General features: G+C 34.5%; 1 protein-coding gene across 2 annotated transcripts; it reads left to right on the top strand.

Annotated features, from left to right (window-relative positions):
- Positions 1 to 2,236: 2,236 nt before the first annotated feature.
- LOC126842069 (L-asparaginase) lies at positions 2,237 to 13,501 on the top strand. 2 transcript variants are annotated; one of them, XM_050578928.1, is made up of 14 exons: positions 2,237 to 2,316; positions 2,486 to 2,892; positions 8,386 to 8,506; positions 8,584 to 8,695; positions 8,787 to 8,912; positions 9,037 to 9,247; positions 10,014 to 10,126; positions 10,214 to 10,399; positions 10,944 to 11,057; positions 11,119 to 11,334; positions 11,604 to 11,728; positions 11,813 to 11,935; positions 12,926 to 13,028; positions 13,126 to 13,501. In XM_050578928.1, the coding sequence occupies exons 2-14, from the start codon at positions 2,604 to 2,606 to the stop codon at positions 13,291 to 13,293; spliced, it is 2,007 nt and encodes a 668-aa protein (XP_050434885.1). In that variant the 5' UTR covers positions 2,237 to 2,316; positions 2,486 to 2,603; the 3' UTR covers positions 13,294 to 13,501. The 2 variants fall into 2 exon arrangements, with proteins under 2 accessions (XP_050434885.1, XP_050434886.1); XM_050578929.1 differs by having other exon boundaries at positions 2,237 to 2,312.
- Positions 13,502 to 14,969: the final 1,468 nt, after the last annotated feature.

Consider the following 14,969-nt stretch of genomic DNA (forward strand, 5'->3'; position numbering starts at 1 on the left):
CCAATTAAGGCATATTTTGCTGTCATTCTTTTTTTTATGCCTTCCTGAATAATATTTTAACTGCGACTATAAACACACATAGTATTAAGTATTATAAGTACATTTTACCCAATTCAGTTTTTATTTTTTATACATTTTTACATAAATTATTATAAAAAAAAAAAAAAACAAAATCGGATCGTTATTCGGATGCTGTTATTATTTTGTAAACTCAAATGTTTATTTTTCATGTATGTCTTACAGTTGTGTTTAGTTAATTAAATATTTGGTTCAATAATAATTAATTATCAAGAAAAAATCACAAATGAGTTGTGATTCATGACAGTAAAAATAAATACAGATAATTAATACAGTAATTTGTCTATTAAAATTAAACGCATCGATTTATCGAATAATTTTTGTTTAGCTATAAATGTTATAGATGTAATTTTTAACATAATGAGTAGTGTTAACAATCGTAAGCAACTGCTTAACATGGCTTATTTATATAATAAATATATATATAAATATATATATATTTATATGATACAGTGTTTCATAATAATAATTAATAGTAAAGTGTAAACCAATTATGTAATAAAAAACCCGACCGAGAAGACATTGTGTCAACCTATATTATTATTATTTACTTGTCACTTGTCGATTGCTTTTGTGGTCTTGCCATAATCTAAGACTATCGCACCAATTTAGTGTTTAGAACGTTTTAACGGTCGATAGCACGAGTGAAAAAAAAATTAATTAACTATATTTTATTATCTTTAAATGATAGCTAATTTATACATTATGAATCGTACAACTGCAGAGGTCAGCGAAATAGCTGTATTTTGTATATAAAAATAAATGTTATAACGATTCATCGGTTAATATTTGGAATATGACACCTCGCACGCAGTGCAACAGCTGTAATATTATTATTATTGTTATTGTATAGTTGTACAAACCTAGTTTTAATGCACAGGATGTCTTACAGGAAATCACTTAGTGCCAATTAAGTGCACATAATTATGTCTGGGTCGTTCTCACACATTTCAAAATTGTCATTATTCGTTGAATGGTAGCAACGAGGTAGAAAGTTAAAAATTCCTTTTTACACAAAATAATCGTATACTTGACTAAGTTACTGTGGTTGTGGTCTCTGTGAAGTTAATGATTCTTAATGATGGCCGATTGATACAGTATGAAAAATGAATCTAAGAAAATGTTAATATTTATAATTCAGGTTTATCTTAAAAAAAAGTGTGTTAATTTGTATTTTGTTTAAAATAATCGTTATTTCGTGTGGACTTAACAATCATTTTAGCTTCAAACTATAATAAAAAAAAAAAATTAATGGGTGAGCGCTTGCGATGAAAAGATATTTGCACACATGTGTCCGTATTAAGGTATAATTCATTTTCAGAGCACCATGCTGAAAATCTATATTCCAGGTCATGTTGCAGTTTTAAAAAGTCATTAACATGATTAACTGTAATGTACCTATATAGTCTCAAACAATACTTTTTTTTAGAGAGTGTTATTTTTTTCATTAGTCTCTGTAAAGTAAGTTTTTTGGGCAGTAGCATTAACTCTCTTGTTAATGTTTTTAATTACTAAATTTCAGTTTGACAAGTTTGTTTATAATTGTTTAGTATCACTTATCATAATAATATTCGTTGATATAAATTTCAAAAGGCCGACTTAGTTATTTTTTTAGGGTTCTTATTTGGTCAACTGGCTATTAAAGGCTGACACTTCAAACACAGTATTACCCACGTGAGCCATGCTACATAACGTGAATTTTTGCGGTATAAATTATTTATACTATTTTTAATAGTGGTGTCGAAAATTCACAAAAAACATTTGACATTTGCAAAACGACAAAAAACAATTTATATTTATTATTAATTTTAAAATTTAAGTGTAATACAATATTATATATGTTATACAATTCAAAAGCGTTTTGTATCCCGACCTTTACCACGGTTGAAACTGGAAACCGGTTTTGAAAAAAAAAAAACTCTAGTGTCGTCGATTATTATTTTTCGATAGTGTTTAAATTATATATATATAATAATATATATCTATCTATATTATACGTATAAATGGGTAATATAACATAAACTGTGGGCACGGTGGGAGTGTATGATGTATTGTATAATACAATATATGTAGTATTATACAGTTATCGCAGTGCACACGTGTGTGTGTATACATATATATATATATAAACCAGTGGGTATAGTGTGCAACGTGTTCGCTCTATAGAGGTTCATAACTCTAGTGTTCGGTTACCATACCAGTCGCTGAATACAGTCCACACAGTTGGCGCAGAGGTAGGTATGTAATATAATTATTAGCAGCAGTGTACATTCATATCCGAACTAAATCAGCTATAGTAATATTATGATCGTATATTGTGCATAATTTCATTTTTTTTTTTTTTTTTTGGAGTCCGCGAAAATCCCAAACGTTTGGTTGAGTGTTTTATAATTTTTTTTTCGATTAGTTGTAATCTTAACCCGTCTCGCGTCCTACATACACCACACACCCGTCTTACAATCCAAGAGGACAGGCGGAGGCTGTGAAACTCCACGACGGTGTTCGGCTGCTGCTGCTGCTCTGCCATGGACCCCGCACAAGTGCTCAACGGCAACGGCCTAGTAAGTCCAGTGTTGCTTCGCCCGGACTTCAAGTCAAGGGCCGCAGCCAAAGTCAATGGCAACAACAACGGCTACGACAACGGGTACGCCGAGTCCACCATGTCGTTCGACTCCACGTCCAGCGGCAGCAACGTCTTCTCGGCCTTCTCGAGAAACCGGTGCGATTCCATCGCCCTGGACGACGACAAAGAGTCCAAGATACTGGTCATCTACACCGGCGGCACCATAGGCATGATCCGAAACGACGACGACGGTAAGCTCGTACATGTTTAATAGATATTTGAACAAAATCATAGGTATAAGGAACCAAAACCTTTCAAGCGTGTCAGTCAATTTGCCTCTGCCTCAAATTACTTCTGCCCCGACCTAACCTAACCTATCCAAACCTAACCTAACCAAACCTAACCAAACCTAACCAAACCTAACCAAACCTAACCAACCACCTAACCAACCAAACCTAACCAACCAACCTAACCAACCTAACCAAACCTAACCAAACCTAACCCAACCAAACCTAACTAACAACAATCTCTACAAAGACGTGTGACTACCAACAACCCTCAACGATCTGGCCAAATCCCCATACGCCATGTTTTATTCAAAACTACACTCTCATTCCAATCCACTAACTAAAAAATTATCCTCTGTCACATTAATTTCCAGAAGATTAAAAAGGCAGTGGGCCGAGGACCTGCTTAACGTATAAGATCTTAATTATTCTTGTCAGGTAGCACTGCCGAGAGCCTTCCTATTCTTAACGTTAATGTCACTTTGTCAAAATAGCCATCAGACTATTGCTTATTATACTGTTGTATAAATTGTAAAAAAATAAAATAAATTTTAATAAAAATAAAAAAAGGTATAAGAAAAAAAATCATCCGCTTATAAATCCCACTACAACAGTGCGGTTTTTTTTTAAATTCAATTTTGTATTTTGAAACCAGCAAAATAGGTTTGAATAATATTTGAAAATTCGATCATTTTCGTTGTAAAAGTAAAACTAAAATTAAATTAACTATTCATATTGTGTGTGTGTATTTGGCATTTGCAATGCCAACGTCTGGCCTTGACGAATAGAAAGGGCCGTTTATAATATAGGGAAATTATAAATCTATATTATTACATTTATAAAATATAAAACCAATAGAAACAGGTAGAAAGGTATGCCCATGATACAATATGTATATATATATATACATTGAAAAGTTATAGGTGGGTAGTTATTAATGATAGTATACATCATGCAATCGCCAAGTTGTTGTTGTTACACAACGACTGACAACATAATACATATATTTCATTAAGATTCATGACTACCTTAACCATTTCAGTCCCCAGGCACATTACAAGGTCCACAACCTTTTTTTTTTTGTAATATTAGTTTTGTGATAACAATTTAACTTAATATAGAAAAACACGTGTATGGTGGAAAGTATTAGATAAATATTAAAGAAGTATTCTCTAAATTTAATTCAAGGCCGAACGGGTTGAATAGTTTTTTGGATAAATTTATATAAGTTAAACATTTTAAATCAGTTTTGTTTTGTATACAGGAAGTCAATAAAAATAAATTTTTCCTTTTCTTCGACAATTCCGTGTATGGTATATTCAATCGGGTCCCCGTCGTGTTAAAGTCTTCTTTATAAAAAAAAAAAAAAAATTAAAAAACGTTTAGTCTGCTTAAATGGTGGTTTTTGATTTTGTCTAACACCTAAATAATATAATCTCTTTTGTAAACCGTCCGAGTGCGTTTGGTTCGTTTCTGTAATTATTGCTCCGGAATCGATAACCGACTAAATGAGATTTTTATGTTTTTAATTGAAATTTAAAACCACACTTAATTACACGCGTTAATCGACCGGAGAAGATTGTAATAGAAAAACTGATAAACGTCATAAAAAGAAATCATCGAGGTTAATGCAGTGATCTTTAACCCTTTTCGGTTGGATTCCCAACCTATATAACCGGCTCTATTGACCCGACGTCAATAATAATAATTATTACAAATTTGGTAATTATGTATTTACAGTACTGCACTAGTCTAGTGTATTGGTTTGGTTACTCATCGTCTGCACTTGTGCGAGTCAAAATCAAAACAAAATCAGAAAAAAAATTACCTACAAAACCCACATAAATAATACTACATAGCCAAGCCGATTCGATTAACGTTTAACAATAGTGGCTAGACGAGTTTTTTTTCTTCTAAACGTCATAATATTATACTTCAGTGGACAAACTAGTTTTTTTTCATTTTTAGAGAGCCTCTTCAGTATAAATTACAATATATATATACCTACAGCTACCGCAGCCGTACACGACGGGCAGTGCAATTTTAATACCATATTATAATGTAATAATGCAATGGCTTGTAAACAAAATACTTATCGCTTAAAGTCACTAGTTAAACTATTAGTTTTTACAAGTCACGTTCTTTGACGAGTGGTCGAAAATTTCACTTTTTTTTTGCCTATTTTAAAGTTACTGTTCACTGTGTATTTACCTAATTCGTTTTTAATTTCGATAAAGCAGAGGCTATACTACAGTGTTTTTATACCGCAGAAGTATTACCATGAACCGAAGTATACATTAATAGCTGTGTATAAAATAAATATAACTGCTTTTAGCTTTTCATACGACAAAAGTACAAAAACTTCACAAAAAATCCAAATTTAAATTTTTTTATATTGTTTTGCAAGAAAAAACTTTGAAAATCCAACCTAACTTTCGTCGAGTGACGTGGAAAATACAATTTAGACATTATACAATTGTAAGGCTAGTTATTTTTTTTCAAACAAAAGTATACATTTAAATGAAATATATCTCTTTGTGTTTTATTTGTTAATCGATTTAACGGTTAAAAAAAAATATATGTTATCTTTTTATTTGAAGAAAAAAAAATTCATAAATCGCCAACGGATTAAGATGCAAATTTTGAAAAACCATAAAGCCTTTTTTAATGCGATAAGATTGGTGTGTGTGTGAGGTACTTAATATTATAATAATATAATTTATAGTTTACAATACTCGACACTGTTGTAAAGGTAAAGCCAAATAAACATTGTCATGTACTTGATGCCATGCGTTTCGGTTATTTATTTTCAAATTATTTAACTAATGCGATAATACTTACAACAAACATAATATGTTTTAGGGCTTGAAATAAAGTTTCATTTTTTGGTACTTACTAATAATTACTTTATGAAACTAGAATAAAATTGTTTAAATAAGAGTTTAAAACTAAACTTGAAACTTGAATGAGTGCAAAAATAGTTATCCAAAAGTGGTTATTGACCAGTCAACATTTTTAATACATTATTCTCAATTTAAAAAGTCAATGAAATGTATGCGTTACCATTCGAGTTTCAAAAGTTGCTATTAAAAAAAAACTAAGTTTGAAAGGGGTAAAAACAAAAATTCTGAAAAATTTAGATCACATTGTACAAAAAAATGTTGAAAAAAAAAAATCAAATTTTCTATTAAACCCTATGAAATATTGAGTGGCCCGTGATAAAAAAATCACCTATATTATAAGGTAGGTTTATTATAATATGTATGACTGTGGATTAGTAAGTGACTCGAGCACATTTTTTTCCAAAAAACAAACACTCTAGGACTTATAGGAGTACCAGTAGCTATTGTGTGCCGACGGAACGGTGATTTTTATTATTTGTGATAGTATTATAATGTAATATATTATTCAGCTTGTGCTGCCTTCTTCGATCGCACTTGAACCTATTGTACTAATAATTATAATAATTGTATCGCACCTACGCACGAGCCGCTTAGTGTCGATCATGTGATCGCCTAGTGCTTTGACCCTAAAAAACCGGATAAACCGTTTTTTTTTTTATGAAGCAAAGATATCTTTGATTGGAGATATCCATTGACAATGCTTATTGAAATAATAACGCGGTACAATATGAGATGGTAGATTTTGTCGTTATCTCTGCCGGCCGTCGAGTACCATATGCGCATTTTTTATCATTGTGCCTTTAGAAGCACTTTTTTTTTTGTAATTTAAAATTCTCGTTATGCTTCTATTGTTATATTATTTCACGGCGTAGATTAAAAGAAAAAATTAAATCTATTCCATATTATTTAAATTATAATATTTAGATAAGCCCGCAAATCTTAGTTTGTTTTGTGGAAATCTCCTTTTTTAAAACTTGTCGAATATTCTTTTTTTTTTAGTTTATTTTAAGCGTAGATTAAATGTACATAAATAAAATGTATATATTTACATTATATATTAAAAATATGTATATTTAATCTAAATGTTTCGAGTTTGACAACGAGATTTAATTCATCACTTTATCGGTAAAAAAAAAAAGAAAATCGATATCAATAATGTTATTAATATTATTGCTACATTTCAGCTATACCTATAACCTGTCTAGAATTTTTAATTTTGCACCAGGTTCTCCAGGTCAGGAACTGGTCTTGCTATAATTAGGCTCTTCTGTAATACCGTTCATATTATGTATATGGAATGTGTATGGTGTTCACCTATAAATCATTTTATAATATCTACTATAAAGAAGTCGGTACTCTCAGACTCAATCGAATTAAGAACAAAACCTTAACGCGCATAAATTGTTTTTTAAACGCACTAAACTTTGGTGAAAATTGTTATTTTTAAATTTCTTAAAATTCATAAATTGTACGGTTTTTGGCGAAGAAAAACTGCTCATCAATTGACCACAAATTTTACCTGGAAGGTATCTTAAAACTTTAAACTCTAATTTTGGAAAACTCCTTCCCACCCACGACAGCATAACGTATGAAACATACATAGATCTCTCTATTCATAAATGTTGTATAATATTGTGCATAACGGTTGTGTGTATAATATACATAATATATACTACCTAGCACACTACTTAATCGCCAATATTATGTGTAGGTAATACACACATTAACCTCTTGTTATCATATCCCAACAACGCAATTAATTTTTTTATTATTATTATTATTAATTAGCAAAATCATCTAGACCAATTCCACGCGGTTTGCATGTTTTTTTTTTTAAATTGAATTTCAAAGTCTGTTTTCTGGTACATTTCGGCATATCACGCATCGTGTGCCAAAGTGTGTACAAATATTTAAATACATATATAATACGCATAAATATATATATATATATATAGTAATGTGCAGTATAATATAGCAATTCATTCAATCAGCATCTTGTAATTATTATCTTCGAGACGATTAGAATGATTTGAACAAACACAACATAATAACATTATTTCCGCCGATCAAAGCGTTGGCGTACAAATTCCAATAGATTACACAAAATCTATAACCATGCGGTACACCGTCTACCACATGTGATGATCATGTGTGCATTGTGCAAAATATAACAAACTGCTGTCGTTAAACGGTGCCATACACAAGAACGGCAACCGATTTTATGCGGGATTCCCGCTGTCAACAGCGGCACCCTCGTCATAGTTTACCAACCGCCCGTCCACAAACAATGGCGAGGGTACCTCCGTTGACTGCGGGAATCCCGCATAAAAACGGTTGCCATTCTTGTGTACAGCACCGTTCGTCTGTACATTTTAACCGGACCTCTCTGCGTCTCTGCTCCAGGGGTGAAACTAAGAATTATATTCAGGGGTGGGGGGAAGACCTTTCGTCGTCGAGTTGTTATGTAGGTGTAGTTGACATTAAATGGGTATATTAAGTTAAAAAAAAAAAACTGTTGTTACTATTTTACTAAACGGTGTTTTACACATTACAGTGTTGGTGCCCACGCCGAACAACTTGGAGCGAAAAATCAAACAGGACCCCAGGCTGTACGATGCGCAGTACGCCCGAAAGAAGTACGGGCCAGCCATGAACTCCAGCCCGTTGGTTTTACCGTAAGTCCGCCGTGATTACTACTGTAGCACTTGTGTAGTAAATCATAGTAATATTTGTAAAATTCTATAACGCGCAGACGAGTCAAAGGATTCCGGAGGATAATCTATTCGATTTACCAGTACAACGAGCTGTTGGATTCCAGCAACATGTGCATAAAAGACTGGCGGCAAATAGCCGAAGACATTTGGGTGAGTGCAGTAATTGTCGCTGTTGTTGTTGTAGATGCCACTGCAGTACTCTGCACCGTCTAAAAAACATCTAAATTTTTTCCCCCATTAGCAAGCTTACGAATTGTACGACGGATTCGTCGTCTTGCACGGGACAGACACTTTGGCTTACACCGCTTCGGCTCTGTCGTTCATGTTCGAGAACCTCGGCAAGACCGTCATCATAACCGGAGCCCAAGTGAGTGCTCATTTTGTTTTCATGACACTAAACTCAACATATGGGACGCCAATTGCCGAGTTCAGTGTTTCGCGCGATTAGCTTTGCCCGCTATTTTGAATGTAACGTATACCTCTGTGTTTAGCTTCCCGTGTTCGACCTGAGGAGCGACGGCAACGACAATTTCGTAAACAGCCTGCTGATCGCCGGCAATTACAATATACCCGAAGTGACGATATTTTTCCACAACAAACTGTTGCGAGGCAATCGCACCGTTAAGGTGGACAGTGAAAATTTCGACGCTTTCGATTCGCCCAATATGCCTCCATTGGCCAGCGTCGGCATCGATATCAACGGTACATAATATTTTTCTACTCGGGTCGTTTCGCGAAAAGTGGTCCCTTTCAGCGTTGAAAGTTTGGTGGCAATCATCCTCTCTCGTGTCACTGGAAAGGTCAGAATCCAAAAAGCATAGCATCGTAGAAACCCTATAAGCCCAGTTCCAGGGGAGTGAGAATTTCCATGGAAACTTTCATTTCATTGGCATGGTTTTGGGAATAAAAAAATATCCCATATAACGCCCTATTCCAATGTACGTTTAGGATAAAATCATTACTGCGATGCGATTTGTGACCAACTGGGGAGTGAGGTGAGGTGAGTGAAAACCACATTCAAAAATTCATCCTAGACAAAGTCGGTGTTACGGTTGGACTCCTTAAAAAAAAAATACTCTTAAACCATGCCTACTCTGAGGGTATATTCAAAATTTGACAGGAACATGAGGTTTCGAAGTTGGGATAGTTTAGTGTTGATTGAATGGTATTTCTCCAAAAATAATCTTTCAGCTGACAAAGTGACCTAAGTCAGAATCGGGATTTAAATAGTCAGAGTTATAGACCTTGGGACAAGTCAGGGATATGAAGAGATGGCTTAATTAACTTTTTAAAAGTGTTGTTGAAGCAGATTAAAGATTGATTGACACATTTTTGAGACATGCCAAAAAAATAACGACAATGACTCATGATTTGCCACGGACACAAATGTACCACTTTCTGTGAAATGACCAACTCGCAGTGTTATTATTTTGTGTATGTAAGTTTCTAACTTATTTTCTTTTATCAGTGTCCTTCAGACAGATATACAGACCCAAGACGATCGAAAAGTTTACCGTTCATTTGTCTCTGAACGAAAACGTTAGTTTACTCAGAATATTTCCAAACATCACGGCCGACACGGTAATAATATTATTTTTATTTTTATTAACAGGTGGTTAGCTTGTTGGTGTGCGTTTGATTAAAATACAACATATTTTATTATAATAGGTGAAAACGTTTCTACAACCACCAATCCAAGGAGTAGTGTTGCAGACTTATGGTGCCGGCAACTTGCCGTGCAACAGGGAGGACATAATGGCCGCTCTCAAGGCGGCCACCGATCGTGGAGTCATGATTCTCAATTGTAGTCAATGTTGCAAGGGTTCGGTCAACAGTGTATACCAAACTGGCCATGTAATTATCAACACTAGTAATTTTTTATAAATAGTAATGATCCAGCCGTATTGAACAATGTTATATGCATCGACAACAAAGCATATAATAATTTGAAGTGAAACTACTAATGGCACAATTGGACTTGGCGTTAAGTCATGAGTTTGACTTAACCAACTTTTAACCTAACCTTACCGGAATTTGCGACTTCAAGAGAAGAGCGGTGAGGAGAAGAGAAGATTGGGATGGAGAAAAGAGGAGATTATTGATAAGAGAATCAGCTGATAAGTGACGGAAATGAAAATGGAAAAATGGGGAAGAACGCAATGTAGCATTATTACTAATTATAATTAGATAGACATTAAGTAGAGAGAGCAGAAGGAGAATGTAGATGGAGGGAGGAGAGGAAAATAAACACATATTAGAAGTGGCGAGGCACGGTTCATCTGTTCTTGTGTCAACTATTTTTTGTAGATGCCATAAGACATATTCATGATCTAATGTTCATTTCTTTCAAAGGGGAAAACTAAGACCTTTTTTACAAATCACATTACTTTAACTGTAGATTTTAAATCAAGTTGGTGTAATTTCCGGCAACGATATCACTCCGGAAGCGGCGTTGGCCAAACTTTCGTACGTGCTCTCCAAAGACGACTGGGATCTGAACACCAAGCGAATGGTAAGTACAAATGACACCAAGACCGTTTTGTCATATTTACTCGAGAACCCAAATTTTTCAGATGCTCGGCAGTAACCTGAGAGGCGAGATGTGTGGAGGAAAATCCGAACAACCCAACACGTTGGCCGAATGGGACTTGGTCGATGCGGTCGCACGTACGCTACACGTGTCCAGTCCGCAAGAGTTGACCGTGTTAGGCGCTGTTCTCTTTCCGGCCATGCTGAACAACGCCATTGTCCGGTCGGACCTGACCAAATTGGACGAACTCAAAGGATTTGTCAGTGAATATAAATTATTTTCAATTTTTTAACGGGATGTAACGCCCTTATCACTGATAGAGGACTGATATGATAAGAGGAAGACGATAACCGATGCGTGATAAGATACATATGATAAGGGTGTATTGATAACGGATTAGTGATAAGTGACGGCTGACAAGGGGTTGGGAAATCCGTCGAATAGTTTGGGCTGAACCGGTCCCAGTTTGGGGATATCATTTCAATGTTATTTGTACATTTTATTAAGGACTAATATTTTTTTCAACAGGGAGCCGATTTTTCGGCACAAAACTCGGACGGTCGTACCGGTTTGCATTTGGCGTGCTCTTTGGGCAACTTAAAGGTTGTCCGTTACCTTTTGCTCAACGGAGCCAGCGTGCACATCAAAGACAGGTGACCGAAACGCGCCCAACCATCATCATTATTATTATTATTCATAAAATCCGACTTCAAATGCATCTCGTGTTGTGTTTTCAGATTTGACCGGACGCCTCTGATCGACGCTGTGGAAAACGATCACGTGGACGTTATAAAGCTTTTGCGCAGATGCGGAGCCCATCTAAACAGCCATCCCAAACACATTGGTCAACAGTTGTGCAAGTGAGTATTATGTCTTATGTCCGTCGAAAATATGCGTTAGGTTAGGTCGGGCTTGCGTTAGTTTGATTTCGCCAACATCCTACCTAACCTAATCTAACCTGACTTGACCTGACTTGGCGACATCAATAAAAAAGCGGGGAGTGGAAAAATCTTAGTCTTCCCTCGAGAGAAAAATATTAGATCATTATCAAGGAGTTTTAATATAACAGATACACCGCGCCCTGTCACTTAAGATATGTGTTAGTTTTCCTCTCATCCTTCCTTATCTTCCTCTCCCCACTCTCGTCTTCTCTACCCTCGTCTTCTCCGCCCCTCGAAGTTCTTCTCTTGGTGTCGCAAATTCAGTTTAGGTCAGGTTAGATCAAACGCGAGTCAAAAGGAAAGTGGTGGGAGGAGAGAGGTAACGTGAATAATAGAGAAGAGTGAAGGGCAGAAGAGAGGAGATAAGAGAATGAGAATGATTGATTTTATTTATTTATTCGTATGGCAAAGATTGATTGATAAAATATTAAGCAATAGAATCGGCTGATGTTGGATTATTGATAAGATAAATTATTATAGATAAGTGAGGGGTGAGAGAATGGAAAGTGGGGGGAGAAGACTGAACAATGAAGACTGGCGACACAAATGGGAACGCGGAGAGACATTTAGTGGCCATCATTGGAAACTTGACAACTGCCACTTTCGTTCAAGCCCTACCAGAGCGCTGTAGGTCCAATACTTCACAACCCACAGCCGTTTGAAACCCCAGCATTCTTTTTGGGACACTCTGTACATAATATATATATCTGTGGTGATAATAGATACACGATAAGCGTTAAGAGATGAGTGATAAGATATGGGTGATAAGATATGGGTGATAAGAGATACGTGATAAGAGATAAACGGTATAAGAAAAGTGTGATAAGAGATAGCATGTCCGTTATTTAATGTTTTTTTGCGCGGATCAGAGAAAATAACTAGATTCTTTTTCTTTTCTTTTCTTTTTAGCGCTGCCGCAAAAGGAGACGTCGACAGATTAGTGTCTTACGCCACGGCCGGCGCCGACTTGGCGATTTTGTCCGACATCAACGGCCGCACGGCTTTGCACACGGTAATGTCATTAATTTGGCGGTTATTTTTCTGACAATACCAAAAAAAAAAAAGGACTAACCGGCTATTTGTTTGTGTTTGTTTTTATCACCATCCAGGCCGTCCTGATGAACCAAGAACACGTGGTAGACTACTTGATCGCCAACGAGTACGCTCAAGTGGACATGCCGGACATGTTGCAGGTCAGCCCCATAGAAATAGCCAGGCGGACCGGCAGCACGGACATTTTGGAAAAACTGATGAAATGTTACAACCAAAACAACTAACCGACTAATTCGCTACCTCTCCTCATAACTCATAGAGCTTATTATTATCGTAATTATTATTTTTTTTTTTTTTACACTGTAATTTACCTACTTATATGATGTGACTTGCTATTATTATCGACTTGGATTGTGTGTTAAATGGTGTGACACACGACTGTAGTAGTTTGTAATTATTACCTATAAACAACAAAGGCTAGTGTTTTTGTGTTCTAATTTTATTTTATTAAAAAAAAAAAAAAAACAAGAAACTACTAATTGTGTGTATTAAATCGAACCTGACTTATTATCTTATCGTATGGCACCTACCTTAGTACATCATACGGTTGTATGATATTATTACGAACATTTAGGTACAATAGACAGTTGTTGTAGAAATTATGGACATATAATCCTTATGGTAAACGTAATAGAAGATTATTGTTATCGTAACAGGTCGTTATTGACGTCAATAATAATTAAACAAAAAACAATTGAACCGATTCGAGTGATTTTTCAATCAACGGTCGATAATGTTATAAAATTGTTAACACCCGCGTGCCAATGACCTAGTTGGTCGCGTTTTCACAGTTTATTGATCTACAAACTGATTTACACGTTTATCGTTGAATAGTTTGTATCGATGAGCTTTGTATTTCAACAAGATCCAACAGATATTGGGTAAACGACTAGTACAGGTACTACATGGGTACATGTACTCACCACTGACAAAACTTGAACTTCCAAACCGTCCACCAAGTACAGTCTCCATACAGTCTGCATAAAATATATAATAAACAGTATGTTAACAATCAAATAAAAATGTATTCAAATAATAAATAGAATAGTATTTGTAACTTTACTCGATTTGAAAAATTATTTCTAATAAAAAAAAGTAGTTGTTTTATGATGTATTTTCATACCTTTATGAAAATATATTTTAAAAATTTCATTAGTTAAGTGCTTTTTTTTTTTGCTTAGTCCTAATCTTGTATCAAAATATTTCTTTGGCGTTTGTGGTCGTTTTTAAAATCATCTCAAGGAAAGAAACCCCCTTTTTTTTTGGTATTTTCAGCTTGTTTTGTACGTTCGAATAATATTCTAAGATTTAACGACAAATCAAGTTTATTATTATTTATTTCTTTGCTGAATAATTCAGAACTAAACTAAATTTGTTATTTTAATTTGGATTTTTAGACGTTTTGTTTATACAAAATAAAATTCAAAAAATTCTGATTAGTGTTTTATAATAATAATAATTGATTTTGAAAGCGAATTGAACGAGAAATTGACTACTTAGAATAATAAAACTAAGACCAGAATAAGTTTCGGTTAAAAAATGTTTTTTTTTTTTATGAAAAAAGTCAACTTTAATCGTACACTGTCATTAGAAAATTATAATTATTATCGTTGTTTTTTTGTCATAATATATTAAAAAAATAGAAAAGGGCGCAAGCGCCACCGTTAATGTTCTTGGCTGTCAGTTGTGTTGCCTATCGGAATTGCGCTAGGCGCAACCTTCAAATTTCATATTTTGTCCCTAACATTTTCATGTTGTTATATTTTTAATTACACGAAATACATTTATGTTTGCCAGCATACCAAGAAAAAATAATAATAATAAGAAAAATGTCAAGCGGCTGTGCAAGGCTCTGCGTACATAATATAATATAATATTATATAATAATAAAATTATATTA

Source organism: Adelges cooleyi, unplaced genomic scaffold (assembly GCF_023614345.1).
Source record: "Adelges cooleyi isolate 19-005CV unplaced genomic scaffold, UGA_ACOO_1.1 ACOO_flye_CR_arks_rails_tigmint_CR_PRNA_446, whole genome shotgun sequence".
NCBI classification, from domain to species: domain Eukaryota; kingdom Metazoa; phylum Arthropoda; class Insecta; order Hemiptera; family Adelgidae; genus Adelges; species Adelges cooleyi.

Bases quoted from the DNA above. Each gene is read 5' to 3' on its own strand.
- LOC126842069 (XM_050578928.1), top strand. From the start codon at position 2,604: ATGGACCCCGCACAAGTGCTCAACGGCAACGGCCTAGTAAGTCCAGTG. The intron at 2,893-8,385 runs GTAAGCTCGTAC...TACACATTACAG, and splicing joins GATCCGAAACGACGACGACG to TGTTGGTGCCCACGCCGAAC. The intron at 8,696-8,786 runs GTGAGTGCAGTA...TTCCCCCATTAG, and splicing joins AAATAGCCGAAGACATTTGG to CAAGCTTACGAATTGTACGA.